Raw genomic sequence first — 22695 nt, 5'->3', positions numbered from 1 at the left:
TCTAGTTATTTTGGAGATAGGGTCTCCTGAACTATTTGCCTGGGCTGGCCTTGAACCATGATCTTCCTGATCGAGGTCAGCCCAAACAGCTAAGATTACAGACATGAGCAACCAGTGCCCAGCTCACCATGTACTTTTTTTTTAATAGATCTTTGAAATCTTAACTATGGAAACTATGCTTATTTAAAAGTAAATGAAACCTGTCTCTCTCAGGAGAACTTTTAATGATTTATTAAGGATTTAACTATCAAATAAATATTGAAATTATCACCTAAAGTAAAAGAGGATAAACCCAATTATACATGGTATACAATATCCGAGTGTTAAATAGATGAGGATAGCAGTATACCACAGGATGACTTGGATGAAGAAGCTAGAAGGAAATGGTCTCAGGGTACATTAGCCTTAGTTTGATCCCATGAGTAGCTGAAGAGTACTCATGGGCACAGCAGCACAGAGGTTTTCCAGCCTAACAGTAAATGGGAAGGGGTAGGTGCCCTCTTGTTAAACTGACTGCCTGCCTTTCTAGGTCTGTTCTTATTTTTCTAGTTTTACTTCTTATTTCGGTTTAAATACATATATATTGGGCTGAAAGTGAGGTTCAAGTGGTAGAGCATCAGTCTAGCACGCATAAGTCCTGAGCTGAAACACAAGTACTGTAAAAAAAAATTAAAGGCTAAATATAAACAAAGCATCTGGAAAGTAACAAACATTTAAAAGGATGGAAACAGAGTTAAAATTAGACTTTCAAAGAATCACTTACTCATCTATGTGAAGGTCCATAGCAGTGCTAATCCAAGCTTTGGGTATATGGCCTGAGGAGAACAAATATCAAGCTATAAATATAAAAAGTTAATAAAATAAATTCCAATAATGGTTTAGACTATGAGGTCATAGTAGACACCAAGACCTCAAAGCAAAATGCTAGACTGTTTGACGAGGAATGGATAGGAGAAGGGAATAATTTTTAATGAGGTGTATCATTCTAGTTTACTCCCACATGCTTTGTAAATTTCCAAAATAATTTCTAAGTTGCATATGATTATACTATACAGTTATGACATATATATTTTTAGTCATCATGGTTCATTTTAAAAATACCAGTCTGGGCTGGGGATGTAGCTCAGTGGTAGAGCACTTGCCTAGCACTGAACCTTGGGTTCAAACCCCAATAAGTGTGTGTGGTGGGGGGAAGCAGACAGACAGACACAAAAACAGTAAGTCCCTCAACAACAGTTCAAATTCTAGTTACCATAGTATGTTAACTATGATGGATTACATACAGTACTTCTAGCTTTGTGGTATATAAATCACTATGTAGGAAACAGCTGGGTGCTGGTGGCTCACGCCTGTAATCCTAGCTACTCAGGAGGCAGAGATCAGGAGGATTACAGATCAAAGCCAACTTGAGCAAAGGGTTGATGGAGTGGCTCGAGGTGTAGGCCTTGAGTTCAAGCCCCAGTACTGGGGGAAAAAAATCGTTATGTAGAGAACAGATGCACACCATGATCTGCAACCAATAGCATCACATGTCTCAAGGTCTACAGGTGATCTGTCACATTTGTTCTTTAGCTCAGACACACATAGCAAAGCATATAACTGTGGTGACTTCTTGTCTCACATGATAAATCCATAAGACATATTACAAAAGTGAGTAGGGTTAGAATAGGGGAAAAAGGAAACTAGCCAAAAAAGATCAAATGCAGCAAAGAAAAGTGAGAAGGCTGAAAATAAAATCTGAATTGAATATAGAAGAGTTATGAAAGGAGCTGATCGTGAGAAGCCTCATACAACTACTGTGCTGGCCCACATGTAGGACCCCAGGAGAAGAGCTAAAGTAGCTGATCTATGAGGAAGATTGTAACAGCTATATAGAAAAGTGGATTTATAATCTATGAGTGAAAAAAAGTAAACAATTGGATGGCATAGACACAGTGAGAAAAATCTTATAAAATTATATCTATGGAAAAAACAGGATCACAAGACGTTCTAGTCTGAAAACAGTAGGGTTGATTGTTGGATTTTGCTTACATTATTATGTATTGATGAGATTAAGGTTTTCAACATGCTATTTAGTAATAAATAAGAGTTGCACTTTATGCATAAAATTCATGTGAATTCCTTAAGGTTTCCTTACTGAACAGGATATTATCATGTTAAGTTACAAACTTATTAAAAAAGAATATGTTATTTTGTGTGACCAAAAAGCACACAATATTTTGTTTCTAAAAGAATACATTTTTTAAAATTTGTGGCAAAAAAACATGGTTACCATGTTTAAGTGTGCAGTATAGTAATGCTATCTACATACACTGTTGTAAAACTGATCTCTAGAACTTTGTTTTAGTAGTACTGGAGTTTGAACCCAGGACCTCATACTTGCTAGGCAGGCAAGCTCCCATTTGAGCCATACCTGAACCTTCTTTTGCTTCAGTTATTTTTCAGATAGGGTCTCATACTCTTGGCCAGGTGCTGACGTTGGACCTCAATCCTCCTACCTATATCTGCCACATATCTGGGATTACAGACATGAACTACCATTCCTGGCTTGCTCGTTAAAATGGAATCTCACTAACTTTTTTGGCCAAGCTGACTCCAAACAGTAATCTTCCCAATCTCTGCCTCTTGAGTAATTGGGATTACAGGTATGCATCACTATGCCTGGCCTTGTTGGGGTTTTTTGAGACAACATCTCACTATGTAGCCCAGGCTGGTCTTGAAATCATGATCCTTCTGACTTGGCTTCCCAAGTGCTGAGATTACACATATGTACCACTATGCCCAGGCTTATCCAGAACTTTTCCATCTTGCTTGAGTGGAACACTTTAATCATAGAGCAGCTCTTCTTCTTCCCTCTCTTCAGCCTCTGAGAATAGAATTCTATTTTGGGCTTCTAAGAGTCTGACTACTTTAGATACAACACATAAGAGGAATATTGTCTTTCTGTGACTGGGTTATTTCAGTTAGCATATTGTAGCACATGACAAGATTTTCTTTTCTTTTTAAAGGCTAAATAGTATTTCATTACATGTATATATAACAATATTTTCTATTAACTAAACAAATACTCTAACAACTTAAACAATGAATTAGTTGGGTTAATCACACCCCGGTAACTGTAAAAAACATAAATACCATAAAGAGTAACTTTGTAACTGACATTTTCTGAACTAATAAATATACTACATTAAGAAGTAAAAATCCTTACCAAGAAAATAATATACAACGCAGAAATTTCTAACCAGGAACAGTGACTCCATACAACTATGTTTAACTAGTAAGATCAAAGATCTCCGAAAGCGCAGGAACTTGTATTGCTATAGGAAAAAAAAAGATCAAATGACACATCCCATATCCTTTTTTTTGGAGATAGGGTCTCATTATGCAACCCAGAACCCAGGCTGGCCTTGAACTCAATCCTGCTGCCTCAGTCTCCAAAGTGCTAGGATTATAGGTATGCATCAACACACCCAGCCATCCAGCCACTCCACATCATTACAAAGCAAGCACGGAGGCTAGGGTTAGCTCACGGTACAGTACTTGCCTAGCATGCATGAGGCTCTGGGTTCATTCCCCAGCAAAGTACAAAACAAAAACTGTACACAGACACAGATTACTCCAGAGACAAAAAAACAACTATTTAACATTTTTACACTTTACAACCATCTCACTGATATGAGATCAGAAATAAGAAAATTAACAATCCCCATTTGATACTAAGGATTATAGAGATAGAGAAAGACAGCCTCCCTGATGGGGTGAGGGAGAACCCTAATGGACATGTGAAACAGGACTGTACCCTATATATACTAAGTTTATTTCTATATATGCATATCTGTGAAAAATATAGTAGGCCCAGTAATATGTAATATATGTAATATACAAAATAATGAAATAGAGTAATTGTAACAGATTATAACACAAGTTATTTAAAAGTTATGAATCATTTGTTTCTGGAATTTTGCATTGAATACTTTCCGGTTGTGGTTGACTATGGTAAGTAGCAGAGAGCAAACCACGGATAAGGGGAGACTACTGTAACACAGCAGCCAACAGTCTGTGGGTACTTACCATGTACCAGGTACTAGTCCTAAGCACGTGCTTTAAGTCACTTAAATTCACAAGCTTATGAAGGAGGCTCTACTATTATCTCCTTCTCACAGATGAGGAAATAAGGCATACAAAAGTTATATAACTTAACCAATGTTACTGGCCAACAAGAGGAAAATCTGAGATACGAATCCATGCAGGCTAGCTTTAGAGTATTTCTTTTTTTTTGGTGGTAGTACTAGGGCTTGAACCCAGGGCCTCACGCATGCTTCACAAGCACTCTACCACTTAAGTTACATCACCAGCCCTTTCGTTTTTTTATTTTTTGCTGCTTTTGAGATAGGGTCATCCTGTTTCCACCTTCTGAGTAGCTGGGATTATAGATGTACACCACTATGCCTGTTTTGTTTTCCTTTTTTTGAGACATGGCATTGCTGTGTAGCCAAAGCTAACCTCATCCTGTTGCCTCAGCTTCCTGAGTACTGGCATCACAAATGTGCACCATGACACTCAGCTCAGAGCCTATTATCTTAAAGATAATGCATACTGCCTTTACACTAAATTGTTTGCAGAAAAATGGGAGGCAGTGAAGGCACTAACTAACCTGGGAATCAGGAGATACAAGGCCTAGTGCTCCCCTTCTGTACAACCCTGAGCAAGTCACATCTCTCTATCTGCAAAATAAGAAGGCTGAACCAACCAAATATAAATAATGTGCTGGGCTGGAGGTGGTGGTCAAGTGGTACAGTGGCTGCCTAGCAAGCACAGGCCAAGTTTAAACCCTAGTGTCACAAAACAAACAATTAAAATTAGTACTAAATTATACAAAATTGTCTTTATATGGTAGAAACAATAATTTATTAGCATTATCAGCTGTTAGCTACTGGGTCACTCTATTTTCAATCTGTGGTATTAAATGGATGATCACTTTCGGCTGAGAGCCAGGTCCTCTGGGGTACCTCATTTTTCTCTAATTGCTTTCTTTTCCTCGTTCCCTATATTCTTTATTGCATTTGGATCTAAGTTGACTTGCTATGGATATTTCTGTTTAGGATTTAGGAATTTTTCTCCTTGTGAAATTTTGAGGTTGTAAAGTTGACATTCAACTATTAATTCATCTTCATAGGCTGTGAAGAATTTGTAAACAGGTACTTTTTTTTCTTATACTCACAGACTACAGGGAAGTAAGGGCCAGATCATTTTCAAAGACCTCTATCTCCTTGCAGTACATGTATTTTCATCAAATCGTTCTCATGGATGCAACAGGAGTGTGACAATTTAAGTTAAACCAGGAGAACCTTAAGGTACCATTCTTATAGATTATACTCTCAACAGGACACACCATCTGTTTACATATCACTTCATCCCCACTAGACCTGGTTCCTCAGCCTGTCGGAACAGGAACAAAGTGAGAAACAGCACAATCAGGAATAGTAGAAACTGGCCAGGGACAGCCCTCATGTGATAGTGAGCCATCTCAACCAAACTTCCTCTGTCCTGCTAGAAGAGATGTCTGAGTTCTAGGAATAATTCCTACCAAATTAGATTTTTTACAACCTACCTGACAGTTTATACTATACCACTCAAACCAAGTAAAACAATTTTATTTATTGATACACAGCTTGCCTTGTTCTGAAAAAGATATGAGACAGTAACTGACATTCTAAAATTACGTAAACATCCCCAAGCTCATGAGGTTCTTAAGTCCAAAAAGAAGCTGGCAGCTATACAGAGTACATTGCGTGAACGTTGTCATCCTCCTCCTCCCCCAGAACCTATTAGGTCACAGCAAGTGCTACTACCTTACAGGGAGGGAAAGAGGGGAGCAAAGCAGTATTCTGAGTGTGGCAGCAGGAAAGGGGAGCCACAGCTCTCAAAACTACACTAAAGTCTCATGAAGATAAATCTCTTCTCTCTAAATGGCATTTTGAGGATTTCAGTTTTGTTGACCAAATCTTGATTTAATCAGATGAGATCAGTTATATGCACATACACCAAGGCAATCTTAATGCTGCCAAATTCTGGCATAAGGTAATACTCAAATGATATCTTACCTGTATGATGGGAAATGGAAGATAGTTCATGTTGTTAACAAAATACAGCAGGCTATAGCTATAGCCCATGAATGCTCCAGCCAGTAGGAAAAAAAGATGATATTCGTTTAAGCAGGTTTGTGCAACAGGGCTATCTAAACTGAAGGGAAAAAGTTAAGCTGTTAATTCAACAGTCTAGCACACATCTCACTGTTTTAGGTTTATTATTTACCAAGTAATGAGTTAAACACTTAAGAAATGTCCCAATTCCAACAAAATGATGTATTTTAGGCAAAAATGAGCAAAGATTAACAAAACTCTCTTCCCTGATTCATGAGAACCTGATTCTCGTTCTGTTCCCCTGAAAATATGACATGGGCAAGAATGTCTACAATGGTAGTAAGCAATGCTGCTCACAAGTTGGTAAACTGCATCTCCATGAGATGCAATGGAGGAATGAAGTGAAAAATGGCACAACTAGAATAAAAGAAACCAGAAGGGGAGAGCCCTGATATGACATCTCATAGTGATGCCATAACTTTAGGCTTCATTCTGTGTTGTTTCTTATGAGGCATCCCTCACAGGGACCCTGGATGCTATGCCTATAAAGTTGCTACAAAGGAAACTGGATCAGGTGGGGCACAAGGCCTTTAAGCCAGGGAGCCCTGCACCTGCCTGATGTGGTTCTCCACTCCTATATCTGAGTTGTATCACAGGCAAGGAAACGGCTCCTGAATGGGTATGGGACTTGTTCCCTGTATAAACTGCATGTAGTATGCCTGCTGAAGAGGAACTCCTGATTCTTCTGAATATTCAGTTAAATCCAAGAGGATTTCCATGTGGGCACTGCCCTAAGCTACCACCCTAGCTTCTTTATTTATTTAATTTTTTTTTGCGTGTGTGTGGGACTGAGGTTTGATCTCAGGGCTTCATACTTGTAAACCAGACACTTATCACTTGAGTCACACCTCCAGTCCATTTTGCTCTGGTTATTTTGGAGACAGGAGTCTCAAAAACTATTTGCTAATCCTCCTGATCTCAGCCTCCCAAGTAGCTAGGATTATAGCAATGAGCTTCCAGTGCCTGGCCCTTATCTTCTTTATATTACATCTTTTAGATGTAAGCATAGGACCTCATCTATTTGGTGAACATAAAACCCAAACTCAAAATTTTGAAAGTTGCCTGAGCACCTCTATAATCCAGCAAATATCTTGGGGTATACAAAGCCAACACATCATAATTCAGTAGGAGTCAATTTTTCACAAAGGAGTACAAGTGAGGGCCTACAGGGTGAGAGTCTCCAGGGTGAGTTTTTGGACCCTGAGTTAAAAATAACAAAAAAAGATTAATTTGCTAAAGACTCTGTGAAACCATCAGTAAGTGCATTTATAATGCGCACTAATCTCTTTGTCAACTTGTAGCTTACTTGGCCTTCTGCTCCCTAGAACTTCACTGCATATCCACTGAATAGAAACATGCAAAAAGAATTAAGACTCATCCAAGATAAGCAATTGGGATGTTCTTATTCACAAGTCCTGGATTCACCAATGTCCTTTATCATTCAATGTTTGTAAATAGGATGGTCTTCACTAAAGAAAACATATTGGGGTGGGGGTTGGGGGAGGATCCTGCCTCATAAATAGTAGCTGAAGACCAAAACAAAGCCAGGTAATCTAGTATTCAAACAGCGCAGTGTTAAAGTCAGTGGAAAATGGGAATTTAAGATTACTCTAGTAATTTTTATTTTACTTTATATTTTATTTTTGTAATGCTAGGGATTGAATACAGGGCCACACACATGCAAAGCAAGCATTCTACCACTGAGCTCTACCACAGCCCTTTTAAAATTTTTAATTATATTATTGTTATACTGGTGGTACATTGTGATATTTACATAAGTGCTTATAATTTACCTTAGTTAATGAAAAAAAAATATACATCTTAGTTAAATTCACCCCTCCTTTTTTAATTTTTAAAGTCAGAATGTCAACTTAGTATTTGCATCAATGTCATATGTTTGAAAACTATATGTTACAAAATTATAAAACACCCTATAAAAGAAAGCAATTATAACTTCATTTATTTTTTTATTTGGCACAGGGGTTTGAACTCAGGGCCTCACGCTTGCTAGGTAGATTCTCTACCACCTGAATCATTCCACCAGCCCTTGAATTCCTTCTTTAAATTCATCTTTTCCAAGCACCCCTTTCTTCCAACTCTAACCTACATGCTTCCTCCTCCAAGAAGTGTGGATCCTCCCTGCTTTCTGAACTACCAAGGGAAGTACTGTGCATTTCACTTCCTTCTTCCTATTACATCCATCTGAGTCCGTGTCTTAATTTCCCTATTATTCTCAACTCTCATGTATTCCATGTCTGAATCACTCTCATAAATCCAACAACACTTAGCCTAACACCTTCCACGTACAAATGTTTTTAAAATTTTGAATTCAAGCCAGGTACCGGTGGCTCACACCTGTAATCCTGGCTACTCAGAAGGCAGAGATCAGGAGTATGGTAGGCAAATAGTTCGTGAGACCCTATCTCAAGAATGCCCAACGCAAAAAAGGGCTGGCAGAGTAGCTCAAATGATAAAGTGCCTGCCTAACAAGCATGAGGCACTGAGTTCAAACCCTGCCTGAGTTCAAGTACTGCCAAAAAAATTTTTTTTGAATCCCACAAACATAAAACATCAATATTTGCCAAGCGCCTTCTATAGAAGTATGGAAAGCAAATATCCATCAACTATTAACCTACATAGGTCACTTTTGGCTTGGTAACTAAACAGGCTCCTTAGAAAGAAAAAATAAATGTAATATTACCTCTCAGTACCAGGGCAGGCAACCACAAGAAAACTGTATTGGCCCTTGGTGATCACTGCTGCGCACCATGCCGTCGCCATTCCCATCACAGCATGCACAAACGAGTGCATGAGTTGCTGAGGATGAATGATCCTCCCTATCAATGCCAGTCTGGAGCAGGGAATACAAGGCACAACTGCAAAGAAAGCACATAACTATGGTTCTATGACTGCAGCACACAAAATTAGAGGATCTATACTAGTCCCTCTTGTCCTTGCACAAAGGGAAAAAGAAACTCAATTAAAAGCTAACAATTCTGACTTAAAAATACATGAGAGCCAGGTGACAGTGGCTCATGCCTGTAATCCTAGCTACTCAGGAGGCAGAGATCAGGAGGATCAAGGTTTGAAGCCAGCCCGTGTGGGTAATTTGTAAGACCCTGTCTTGAAAATACACAACCCAAAATAGGGCTGGTGCAGTGGCTCAAGTGGCAGAGCACCTGCCTAGCAAGCATGAGTCCCTGAGTTCAAACCCCAGCAATGCCAAAAAAAAAATTAAAAATTTGAGAAAAGAATGAATAAAAAGGAAAGCATGCAAAAAAAGAAAAACCAAAAATTCTAGAGATAAAATGTCAGGGGAACAGGATTAACATTTTTCATTTATTTTAAATTAAAACTTCTTAGGCCAGGTACCCATAGCTCACGTCTAATCCTAGTTACTCCAGAGGCAGAGATCAGGAGGATCTAGAGTCAAAGCCAGCCCAGACAAAAAGTGAGACCCTATCTCAAAAACACTCAACACAAAAAAGAACTGGCAGAGTAGCTCAAGTGGTAGAGCACCTGCCTAGCAAGGCCCTGTGTTCAAATCCTAGTATCACAAAAAAAAAAAAAAAAGAACTTGTTGGTAGCTGATATAATGCTAACCTTGGCACTCACCTGAGCATCATAAAAGAACAATAATTTGAAAGAAAGCTCCTGCCTTCCAGTTAGTTATCTTTATTTAAACATACGAAACTGACATCATATAATCCATCTGTGAAAAATAAACAAAGTAGGCAAAAATTGGAGCACTGAATGTTTATGTTTTCTTCGTTCTGTTTTGTTTTGAGACAGGATCTCATCATGTTGACCAGGATGGTCCCAAGATCATGGACTCAGTGTGGACACCCTATTTTACAAGTATTAAAGAGCTAAAAAGAATGACATCATAGTCAAATAAAAAAGGAAATGTCAGAAAAAACTTTTGTGTCTGAAGTGACATACTCAGGAATCTTAAGTCAAAAAGGATAGCAAAGAAACTGAGTGAAAAATAAGCACTGAGATCTAACAGATGATTCTTCCAAGGAAAACCCTAATATTTAAATTCTTTTTGGAAAACCCAAGAATTACATTCTCTATCAGTACTGGGGCTTGAACTCAAGGCCTCACACTTGCTAGGCAAAATGCTCTATAACTTGAGCCATGCCCCCAGACCTCTTTTTGCTTTACTTATTTTTCAGACAGGGTGCCATGCTTTTTTTTGCCAAGCTGGCCTCAGCCCATAATCCTACTACTGCCTCCTACAGATTCAGATTATGGACATACACCACCACACACAGCTTGGTTTTTGGTGGTACTGGGGTTTTAACTCAAAGCCCTGTGCTTGCTGTGTGAGCCATGCCCTGAGCCCCCACATTATTTGCTGAAATGGGGTCTTGATAATTTTTTGCCCAGGCTGACCCTAAACCATAACTCTCCTGGTCTCTACTTCCCAAGTAGTTGGGATTACAGGTGTGAGTCACTGCACCTGTAAATTTAAAACAACAACAAAAAAAAACAACCTTACAATCACCTGGTCTTGATCTCCTGCCCTATCAAACATTTTTATAATTCATTTGCTAAATCACAGCTTTTACACCAGCTATAAACTATTGAAAGGTCTAAATTTATTTTTTATTGTGACAGAACACACATTAATAAAATTTACCATTTGAACCTGGAAGTATACAGTTCTGTGGCATAAGTATTTTTACCCTGTTGTGCAACCATCATTACCAACCATTTCTCGAATTCTTTACCCATTAAACAATCCCGTCTTCCTCCATCCCAGGGAACCCATTCAACTTTCTGTTTGTATGAATTTCTACATTCTTTATATAAGTGGAATCATGTGACTATTTGTCATAAAAGATCTAAATATATCTTAAAAAGAGAAATTTGTGCTGGGGGACTGTGTGTGTGGCTCAAGTAGCAGATCATCTGCCTAGCAAGCCTGAAACCCCAAAAAAAAGGCAGAGAGAAACTAGCACCCAAAATGAACTGATGAACTGCAAGGTATAACATTTAAAGCATACATCTTCAAAATTTAACACAGAACTTGGCATGTTATACTCATTCCTGTATAAAATGCACTGAGTCTGCCTTTGGTAAAGTAAACTCAGATTTTTGAGAATGTTCCCATTTGAAAACTCACCTGCATAGAACTCCACATTGAAAATGCTTATTATTATTATTACCACTGACAACAGCAAGAAGTAAAAGACTACGTAGGAACTGTACAGGTCATTGAAAGAATCTAAAACAAGAGAAATGAATTAGTGAAGTTTATTCAACGTCCCAGTCATATTCAGTACACAGAAATAAAAAAAGGATTTGAACCATGATGGTAATTTTAACTTTTCCTCAAGAATTTAATTGTACACTGCTGAAGGTCCAAAGGGACATCAACTCAAGGATACCAGGGTGAATTATTTAGACATGGCTCTGGGGTAGTTTTTTTTTTCCCCCATAGTCCTAGAGGCTGGCAAGTCCAAGTGCATGGTGCTGGCATCTGGTGAGGGCCTTCTTGCAGCCTTACAACTTGGTAGAAAGCATCATATGGCAAGACAGAGCAAGGGTGCTAACTTGGGTCTCACTTCCTTTTTTGGGGGTGGAGGGGTGCGGCAATGGAGTCTGAATGTTTGAACTCAGGGCCTTGTGCTTGTTAAGCAGACACTTTACCACTTGAGCCACTCCTCCAGCCAAGCTCTGGGTACTTTAAAATTATTTGAGAATTTCTTTTAAATGTCCCAGATTTAATATCAGACAAAATATTCCACATGCAAATATTTCATCATGTGATAATAATATACCAACGAAGTTTCTTTTTAAAATGTAAACAATATTTTTCAGCTCTCTTCAGTCAAAGTAACATGTTTGGAAATACAGTAATTCATAAATCATATAAATGAGCTGAACTAAAAACAAAAAAATCGTGATGTCCCTGTGAATTACTCATTTTCACCGTTCAGAGTAATTCAACAATCAATATTCCAATTCAAAGTTTAAACTATGCATATATTATGCCCAAAAATATAAACAAAAGAAATAAAAACAATGAGGCATGAGTTTGCGAACAGACTAAGACGATAATGAAACCAATTTAACAATGGGTTTAGAGATAAGAAACTAATCATTTCTAAAAGTACAATTCAGGAACCAAAATTAATGAAAAATATTTCCTTAGACTCCATAATTAAATACCTATTATCTTTGCACTGCTTATGGCTCAATTCCATCTGTCCTAAAGGACCTATCAAAGAAATGCCAGACATACATCAACAAAAAACATAACACAACTCTCATTCTTTAGCAGCAGTATCCCCAAAGGTCACAAGGTAAAGATTCTAATGCCTTGAAAATTGGCATTTTCTTAGGAAAAACAAAATTAAAAACACATGAAAGCCAAAGAAATGTATTGTTGAAAGGTGGGAGAAAGGATTTCAAGAGCACTTTTATTTCTTTGCCTTAGGCAAGACTTTAAAAAGTTCAAATCCCACACTGGCAACATTCATCTCTTTGTTTTTTAAATTCTCACGTGGCACTGCAGAAAAGCAGCATTTGTTTTCTTTCAGACACTAATGCTGGAATCCTCCTTGTTACTAACTAGCTGTGTCTCTGCAGATTATTTAACCTGAATCTCAGTTCCCTAACTTAAAAAATAGGACCAATATCTTTTTATTAAATAGAGTTACAGGAAAGAGGTGATATACATAAGGTATTTAGCATAGTGCCTGGCACACAGTACATGGGAAATAATTGGTAGCTACTATTAATGGACATGAAACAAGTTATATTTTAATCAACTTTGTAATTTCACTTGTCTCTAAGGATTCCAAAAAAAACACGTTTTGGCCTGCCTCACTTTTTTCTTCTTTATCAATTTTTGCATTTAACTCCATCTTCCCTAGTTATTCTTTTCTCCTTTTCACTCTTCTTGTCTTTCTTAAGAGCCACGAAATGGAAATGAGCTGGGTGCTCGTGGCTCTTGCCTGTAATCCTAGCTTTTAAGGAGGCAGGGATCAGGAGGATTGCAGTTAGAAGTCAGCCCAGGCAAATAGTTTGTGAGACCCTCTCTTGAAAAACCCCAACACAAAAAAGAGCTGATGGAGTGGCTCAAGTGGTAGAGCATCTGACTAGCAAGCATGAAACCGTAAGTTCAAAACCCACTACCACCAAAACAAAAAAGTGTGTGTGTGTGTGTGTGTGTGTGTGTGTGTATGTAAATGAAATACTCTTAATTTAGACAAATTTTTTTAAATGTCATAGCTTAGGGCTGGGGGAGTGGCTCAAGTGGTAGAGCACCTGCCTCCCAAGCGTGAGGCCCTGAGTTCGAACCCCATTACCACCAAAACATAAATAAAATATCATAGTTTCTTTTCTAATTTTAAATGGTAACAGGAATAGTTCTCTTTTTTAAAAAGACAATATTAATAAAGCTATCAATAAGTTTTCATTTGTGTGGTTTTTTTTTTTGGTGGGACTAGAGTTTGAACTCAGGGCTTCGTGCTTACAAAGTAGGCACTCTACCACTTAAGCCACATCTCTAGTTCATTTTGCTCTGGCTATTTTGGAGATGGGGGTCTCACAAACTTGTTGCCTGGGCTGGCCTCAAACCACAATCCTTCCAATCTCAGCCTCTTAAGTAGGTTTACAGGTATGAGCCACAGGCACCCAGCTTTCTGTGGTCTTCTAATGATTTTTTTGTTCCTGTCATCAACATAGTCTCTAACAGACTTACTAATCTTATATAATAAGATGATTTATGCAGGGAATGCTTGAACTTGTCTCAAAGTGAATCCTGTGACGTGTCCATATAGGCAGTAATTAAAAATAATCTGAAACATCATGCAATTTTTATGTTGAGAAGTAGGACTTTTAAATGTTTTCCCTAAATTAAATATCACTTACCTGACAACCACTGTATAGGATGAAATAAATCAATGCTGCTGAAGATTATAAATACCATGGTACAAATGGGCAGAAGCAACACTGACCAAACAATACTGGCAACTATCCTCCAGCCCAGAACCTAAAATTAAACAAACAAAACTGCTCAATCATGAAGTCAGTTAAATGATTTCAGTTATGCAAATCTTATGTCTTCATATAGTCCGTTAACGTTAATCACTAATATTTACAACTGGATCATAATCCATGCAGGGAACCCAAGTGATTAGTACTATTAATAGCATTTCACACCCTACAAAACCTTGTAATATCAGTGAACTGAAGCTTGCCTTAGATCCAGAATCAAGTGCAACACCAAATATCACACTTTAATATGGGGGACAGCCTGGCACTGGTGGCTCACATCTGTAATCCTAGCTATGCAGGAGATCAGGAGGATCACAGTTCGAAGCCAGCCTAGGCAAACAGTTCGCAAGATCCTATCTCAAAAAAAAATCCATCACAAAAAAGGGGTGGTGGAGTGGCTCAAGGTGTAGACCCTGGTTCAAGCACCAGTACCGCAAAAAAAAAGGTTGGGGGCAGAAATCATCTTTAGTCATATAAGTCAGTATTTTACAATAACTAATACTTGTCTCTCTAGGTCTAGTTGGTAATAATATGAATATGTAAAGGTTGTATACACCTGATGAGAATCATGACATGCATCCCTTACTGGGCAGCTACTGGGCATTGTCTGAACTGACACAGCCTACCATAAAGAAGCAAAAGATTTACTGATAAATAAATACAAGGAGAAATACTGAGGGGATTTAAGCATGAAAGTGACGATTAGATTTGTTCTGGAAGGTAAAACATCTTTGTGTTTATTGTTACATGATTGGAAGAAAGAGGATTAAAGGAGACCAGATCCAGACGGGCCACTTAACAGCAGTTAAGGGCAGTGCACAAGAGCCCAAGCCAGAAATTGCAGTCATGTCTGAACAAAAGCAGTAGCAATGGGAAAGGAAAAAGGAACAAAATGCAGTCATATTTCTGAAGTACAATCTACGGGACTCAGTGACTGACAATATCACAAAGCTGGTAAAGAATAAATAAGGTCCAAAAGTTCTGAGCTTGGGATAGGGGAGATGACAGTACACCGCGTTAGAAGCATATTCTAAAAGGGATCTTACTCCTCTTTCTCTTTGTCCTCCATAGTATAGATGCTTCCGTGGCAAACATCTCAGGCTTCGTTCCACCCTGCTTATCTGCTCTCCCACCCCAGCCTTGGCTAAAGTCACACCACTCTTTTCCACTGCCGAACATTCCTTCCCACTTATTCCAAGGAATCAAGTTATTTTGCACCTACTGGATAACTGCCCTTGCATAAAACCCTGCTCTGCCCCAGTTTCCATTCTGGTGATCCCTCCCACGATAGCCAGTCTCCACTTCAGACTCCTGTCCCCCACCGGTTTCCAGCTGCCACCGAGGACACCGCCACAATCAATAATAAGAACCACAGGCGGTCCCCTCTCCACGCTACCCTGCGACAGGACCCCCTCCACAGCGCGCACGCGCGGCAAGAAGCCGCCCGCCCAGCCCGAGTCAAGCAGCGAGTGCCACAGAGCGCCGCACTCACGCGCCACAGGATGTCCCGCGACCCGCCAGCGCTGGACCCACTCATAGCTGTGGCCATGGAGATGGCGGCCCCTACTCTCTGGCCTGCGGGAGACGGTGTGCCCGCCCGCCACCGCCGTTCAAAGGCAGGAAGGCCCCGAGAGGACCCGTTCGGGGCTGCCCGAAAGGCTGCCTGAGAAAATCCCGGCACAGGCGCGAGCCCATCCCATCGCGGCTTCGTTGGAATAGGCTCAACCGGCCAGAACTGTCTCGTATTTAAGTGTGCCAGAGGGGTCTGTGATCCGAGGAACCGTCCTCTGGGGTCCAAAAGATCCCTCCGAAGCAGGGTCAATCGGGACGCCAGAGACAAGGGATGGCGGCGCTGCATGCTGGGAACTGTAGTCTCGACGGGTCCCACGATCCAAGGAGGAGGAACGTTACATTCTGGGACTCGGAGTTCCAAAATATGGCATGCTGGGAATCGAAGTCTTCCGGGAGTGGACTTGAGGCATGCTGGGCATCATAGTCTTTTATGAAGCCGATAATAGCCGCAGTATTGATTGATTGGAATTCTGCAGTTGAAAAGATTTGGCATAATGATTTACACTCATTTTCCTAGCTTACTTTACCAGCCACCTAAGAGTGAAATCAAAGGATGTTGTAGACCTTTCCAGAACAGGCACTCGGTAATTTTACTGAAATCTTAAAAATTAAAAAAAAAAAAAAAGGAGGAAGGAGGATTCTGTTGCTAAAAAGGATGTGTTTGACTTCATACACTCTGGTTTCTAGTTCCAATTCTATCACTTTAAAAAATATTTTTATGTCTACCACTTTCTAAGTGGACTACCTTGATCCTCTCTGAGCCTTCATTTCTTCATCTGTAAAATAATGATAAAAATAGGATAGCATCCTATTGGTGCTATGAAGATATAAATAATAAGCACTATAAAAACTGATTTGGGGCAGGAGGAGTGGCTCAAGTGGTAGAGCCCTGCATTCAAACCCCAGTCCTACAAAAAAAAATAATAACAATAAGCTGATTATCATTGATTCCTGTCAGTAAGGAAAAAAGCTTTTTTCACTAAGTCAGGTTCCCTTAATGAAGTTTTCTCTGATCACTCTTTGTTTCACCCATGAGATCCTGGATGAGTACTGCTAACACCTTTTTATAGTCAATTACATTACATGTCAACATGTAATTGATAGACATAGTAATTTACTGACTAAAGAAACTCATGGGCTAGTGAGTAAAATTTGAGATCACACAATGCTCTATAATTGCTACTTGAGTTGCTTTAAAATTATGTCATATTGACTTCCAAACCCATATTAATAGCAATCATGTCTAAAGCACTGCAGGACAAATTGGGACTACAACTGGGAGGTCAGGTCTCTATCATGAAGAACCTTCTATATGGTGGTGGAGAAAAATTATAAAGAATCAGTCTAAACAAGTGTCTACAAACACAACTCAGGTTACTTGAAATCACAACAACTTGTTTAGTTCTTGTGGTAAAGACTACCAGCTTTCTATCTCCATATCTAGTCTCCTCCCACCCCTTTTTTTTAATGGTAGCCAAGTTTTAGATAGGTTGATAGAACATATTGCAGCTGGATGATTGCATTTAGGCCAATATCATATCAAAATATTGCATGGTAGCTTCCCAGAAACTCCTTTAAGCAAGAGTACATGGCATTTCCCCTTACTAATCCCTTTCCTCCATTCAGCTTCCTAGATCTTAGATGTGGTAATTGGAGGGCTAGTGCCATATTGGATGACAAGGAAGAGGATCACACTACCAAAAAATGAAGTACTGAGCTTAAAAGGCATTTGATTATTTGGAGCAACCATACCAGTCCTAGCTACCTCCCTTTACCTCCTGCCTTAATTTACACAAGAAAATTACTTATTATTTCTGCCATCTTTATTTTTATAATTTTTATAGTACTGGTCATATTTTTTGTTTTTGCTTTGTTTTGGCTTTGGAGACAGGGACTTGCTATATAATCCAAGCTGGCCTCAAATTTGCAGTTGTCCTGCCTCGAGAATGCTGGGATTACAGGCATGAACCACCACATCAGACTTATCATATTCTTAAATCATCCTTATATTTGTTTATTTCTTATTGTTGGACTTCTCACTGGTAGAAAACCTCACAGGGGCTTGTCTTGTTTGTCATTGTTTCCAAAGTGCCTATCACCTTAGTAAGAAGTCCATGACTGTGAATTAAATACATAAAGTAATGTCTGAATGGAGGAAGTTAACTGAATCAGACAGTATCTATTAGGACAAGTTTTGATATCTAAATCAAAGAAAGATTTAATACAAAGAATTGATAACAAAAGAGTCAGAAGGGCAGAAGGGGAGAAAAAATAGGATTGTAGCAGCAAATGGGAGGGATGAGTTACGGCCCAAATATGAGGAGGCTGCTGTATGGGCTGCATCAGAGCAGCGTTGCTGAGCTGCTGAAGGAGCTCAGCATTCAGAATCTGCCAGAACTACAACATGGCTCTTAGGAAGGAACTGAGGAGCTAGTACTCTGTCTCATGGAAATTACCACAAGTGTCCAAACTATCTGCAGTTGCTCTCTGAGCCTGAGTGTCCTTGTTAATAATGACACCATCTTGCAAGAGGCTGTATTAAATGAGACTTTGCTTCTCCATTATCTGGACCACTATAGAAAGACACAGGCTTTGGAGTCCAGTAAACACAATATGAGCAAGTTCTCTGCCATTCTGTAGCTTTGAGATCTCAGGAAAGTCACTTTATCTTTCTAAGCATGTTCCTTATTGTCTGACTTTCCACTGATATGTAGGCCGCACAAGGGCAGAAAATTTGTCTCATCATTTCCAAACTGCCTATCATCGCATTAGTAAGAAGTCCGCGTCTGTGTGTTAAAAGGACAAAATAAAGTCTGAATGGAAGAAGTTAACTGTATCAGACAGTGTCTATTCTGCACTACAGCTTCTGATATCTAGATCAAAGAAAGTTTTAATGCAGAGAACAGATAAAACTGTTGGAAGGGCTGAAGGCATTTTGCTCTTTCAAAATGGAATAAAATAAAATGATATACAATATGGAAGAACAATATCAATTAGTATTTAAAAACTCAGTAATTATGCAATAAACACAGGGAATAAATCAAAATAAAAGAAAATCATTATATAAATGGAAGTTGAACCAGAACAAACTCAAGAGCAAAAAAACATAACAGCTGGGGGCACATCTGTAATTCCACCATTTGGGAAGCTGAGACAGAAGGATCAGTTTCAAGGCCAGTCTGGGCTACATAGTGATACCCCGGAAGGAAGGAAAGGAGAGAGGGAGGAAGAGGAAGGAAGGAAGGAAGGAAGAAACAAAGGAAGGAAGGAAGGAAGGAAGAGAGGAAAGAAACAGTAATGGCATAACAAAGGAAGGATTCTTTTTTTGTGTGTGGTACTGGGGCTTGAATTCGGGGCCTTCACCTTGAGCCACTCCACCAGCCCTATTTTAGTGAAGGGTTTTTCAAGACAAGGTCTTGCAGAACTATTTGCCCGGGCTGGCTTCGAACCATGATCCTCCTGATCTCTGCCTCCTGAGTAGATAGGATTACAAGCATGAGCCACCAACAACCAGCAGGAAGGATTCTTTTAATCAAAAAGGAATAAAGAAACCAAAAGGATTTCTTTTAAGTAACAACTAGAGAAGAAAGGCAAGGAAGAGCTAACCTTTGAATGATGGGAGTCCTTGAGAACCCTGGACCTTCATCTTAAACCACCACCCTCTGGCCCAAGGATATGTAGGGATATGGGAATTACTTGCTTTCAAATTGCCTTAATATTTTTGAATGAGCCATCATTTTCATGATGTATTCATTTCAAAATCTTCATTTGTATCATTTCTGACATTTTATGACTTAAAAAATTTATGTGTTGTGGCAGTAAATAATCCTTCTTTCTTTCCATCTGATTAGTTTCAAATTCAATCCTTCCAAAAGAAGAGGCTATTAACTTTTGATAGAATGTGATTAGCCATTCGCAAAAGCAAAATACATGCCATTTGTTTTGAAAGACAGCTCTTTGGACATCCAGTGTCTCTTGTGCCACAGTATTTGGTGAGTCAAGCAGGAAAATAAAGTCAAAACACATGAATGGTATCTCCCTGTGGGGCATGGAGAACACAGATTCAGAATAACTCTGGGCCATCACAAACAAAACAAAATAAAAAGGCTCTCTAAGTCTTAAGGAAGAATTTAAAGATCCAGCAAATCAACAGGGAGTTCAGTCTCCCCTCCTTCCTCTGACATCCCCTCTGAAGCCAGTCTACCCTCCCTGGTTGTTTGGTTGGGCTGTCCTCAGCTGTCTACTTCTTGGTGGTCAGATCTCAGGGAAAGACCAATGAAGGAAGAGGGAACTCCATAGGAAAATGCTCATAGTACAATCAAAGTGTGATCTAGGTTTCATAGTTTCTCTCTCTCTCTCCTCTCTCTCTCTCTCTCTCTCTCTCTCTCTCTCTCTCTCTGTCTCTCTGTCTTCCCCTCTCTCCCTTTGTACTGGGATTTGAACTCAGGACCTCACACTTGCTAGGCAGCCACTCTACTACTTGAACCATGCCCTCAGAACTTTTTGCTTTAGTGTACTGTATTTTTCAGGTAGGATCTTATTTTTGCTCAGGGTGGGCCTCAGATCACAATCCTCCTACCTCTGCCTCCCACGTTGCTGGAATTCCACACCTAGTCCTACACTGTTCTTTATTTCTACCGACCTATCTAAACTGAGCCCCATGACCCACCTTTCAAATAATGTGCTAGTCGTTAATAGTGTGCTCACCGAGTAGCTCCAGCTCCCTGTCTGCTACACGAGATAGGATTGTACTTTGCAACCCCCTTTGAAGTGAGATATGGCTATGACAGTTCTAACCAAAGAACTGTGAGACGTGCCATGTGTCATTTGCAAGTGGAAGATTTAATTGCCATTGTGAGACCCTCTGGAGCCTGTTCCTCTGGCACACTAGCCAACAACATCTGAGATGATGGTTGCTCCATCACCCCAGGTGCCTGAGTCACTGGAATGATGAGTCTCCCTGCCAACCTGGGATGAACTTATAACAGGAACAAGAAGTAAGACTTTGTTCTTTTAAGCTTCTGATAGGTTGGAGTTGTTTGATACTATAAAATAACCATGCCTATCCCAAATGATGCTAATAGCAGGTCAGTAAACAGTTACTGGAAGAAGAGTTTGAAAGTCCTCGAGGCATGGCTCAAGTGATAGAGTGCTTGCCCAGCAAGTTCAAATCCCAGTACCACCAAAAAAAGAAAAAAAACCAGCTTTGTTTAATGCATCACATCATTTGTTCACCCCACCAGCATTTCTTGAATAGTGAGCAGGGCCAGGCATTGTATTAAGCCAGCAGCTCTGGGGCACAGTCTTCCCTACAGAAACTTCTGGTCTACTAGACAGGCCCCAGGGCATCATTAGCCAGACACTCTCCTCAACCACACTTTCAGCCCATGAACCTTGCAGAACTGGTTATTAGCTTTTAATTTACAAGTTGTTCTTGGGAAATGGATGAAGGCAGAAAATTTAAGTGTAAGAAACTAAAACTGGTCTGCTTAACGACCCCTTAGATCCTCACCCAGTGGATTTTTTCCATGAAGCTTTCCTATCAAATCTCTCCTTCTTCAAAAAATCTTACAATTCTAGCATTCATTAGATACACCCTGCCTTCAGCAGCATAGAGAAAGAGCAGACTGTAGAGCCAGAGAGCCCCAGATTCAAGTCCTACCTTTACCCCTCTTAGCCAAAAAGGGTGGAGACCTCACACCAGTTGAATATTTACTATGTATTGGACATTGTAATTAATTGAATTGAATTGTCATACAAGACTCATATATATATATATATATATATATATATATATATATGTTTATATAATCTTTCACAGGGGAAACAGAGATAAAAGGAAGCATGGGTTCATACTCATATCTATTTGGAAATTTCAACTCTTATCTTTTTGGGTTTTTTTTTTGGTGATACTGGGTTTGAACTCAGAGCCTTGTGCTTACCAGGCAGACACTATACAGTTAAGCTACACTCTTAGCCTTCAACTCTTATCTTTTCACTGTGTGCTGTTTTATTTTCTTGCTCTCTCCTTTAAAAAAAATTTACAAAAGTTTGTGTTTGTTTGTTTTAATCATTTCCTTTAAATAGCATCTTTAATCTCCTTAATGGGGACATTTACCTATTACTGCCCTCTTAGGAGCAGTACAGAGATTATTTAGCGATTTCCTTGTTCCCTCCTTCCCCTCCAGTATCTAACTTGAAGTAATATTCTTCTACTCTCAGTTCATGTCTATAAGGCAACTAACAAATCCATTCTGCTGTTAAAATGCCCTCCCCACTCTCTTTCCATTTTCTTCTACTTATACTACATATAACTCTAAGCACACATAACCATATAACGACTGTCATTTGTTCTTCGTTCTACTAGTAAATGCACATTTTACGCTCACCACCTGTGATGTGGATGTCTTGCCTGTCACCCTGATGTCCCTAGGAGGTGCCTCAGACAGGACTCACGGGAAGATTCCGTGTTGGTAACATTTTAACCTGTGCCTTTTATCCCTGAAAGTCACTCTGGTTGGAGGCAAAAATCCTTAGCTCACAATTTCTTTTTTTGGGGACCTTAAACTATGTCACTAGACTTCTGACATAAAGCACTGTTGTCAAAAAATCTGATGGCACTATGGTTTTCTTTCCCATGAATTTGCCTTCACCCTGTAAGAAAAACGATCTTTTCTATCAAAGTGTATGTCACCCTCTTAGGTTACTTAAAATTCCTCAGGTCGCCATCTTTGTTGACTTGCATTGTTTAAAGGGTTTCTGTTTCTTCTTCTGGATTCTTGTACAGTCCCATTGCCTGTGAGAATTGCCCACCAAATTATGTGCCTTAAGCCATCCCCCAACCCTTTCAGCCAATCGAGAGAGATTGTGAACCTTTGACCTGGACAAATCCCAGGTAAGGGGCAGG

General features: G+C 39.5%; 1 protein-coding gene across 2 annotated transcripts in view; it reads right to left on the bottom strand.

The window, feature by feature from the left end:
• The window catches only part of Ndc1 (NDC1 transmembrane nucleoporin), a 49397-nt gene extending 33357 nt beyond the window's left edge, over positions 1-16040 (bottom strand). Inside the window, exons 1-7 of one of the 2 annotated variants that reach the window (XM_074080052.1) lie at positions 15709-16040; positions 14091-14211; positions 11335-11436; positions 8905-9079; positions 6105-6243; positions 3209-3317; positions 764-815 (exon numbers count right to left, since the gene is read on the bottom strand). In XM_074080052.1, the coding sequence (XP_073936153.1) occupies positions 764-815; positions 3209-3317; positions 6105-6243; positions 8905-9079; positions 11335-11436; positions 14091-14211; positions 15709-15765 (755 nt within the window). In that variant the 5' untranslated portion in view covers positions 15766-16040. Of the gene's footprint in view, positions 1-763; positions 816-3208; positions 3318-6104; positions 6244-8904; positions 9080-11334; positions 11437-14090; positions 14212-15262; positions 15635-15708 lie in introns of those variants that run through there. The other variant, XM_074080053.1, reaches the window with a different exon arrangement.
• Positions 16041-22695: the final 6655 nt, after the last annotated feature.

The sequence above is a fragment of the Castor canadensis genome, chromosome 7, assembly GCF_047511655.1.
Source record: "Castor canadensis chromosome 7, mCasCan1.hap1v2, whole genome shotgun sequence".
NCBI lineage: Eukaryota > Metazoa > Chordata > Mammalia > Rodentia > Castoridae > Castor > Castor canadensis.
The sequence above is the reverse complement of the archived record's forward strand: the minus strand, read 5'-3'. Positions and strand labels throughout refer to the sequence as shown.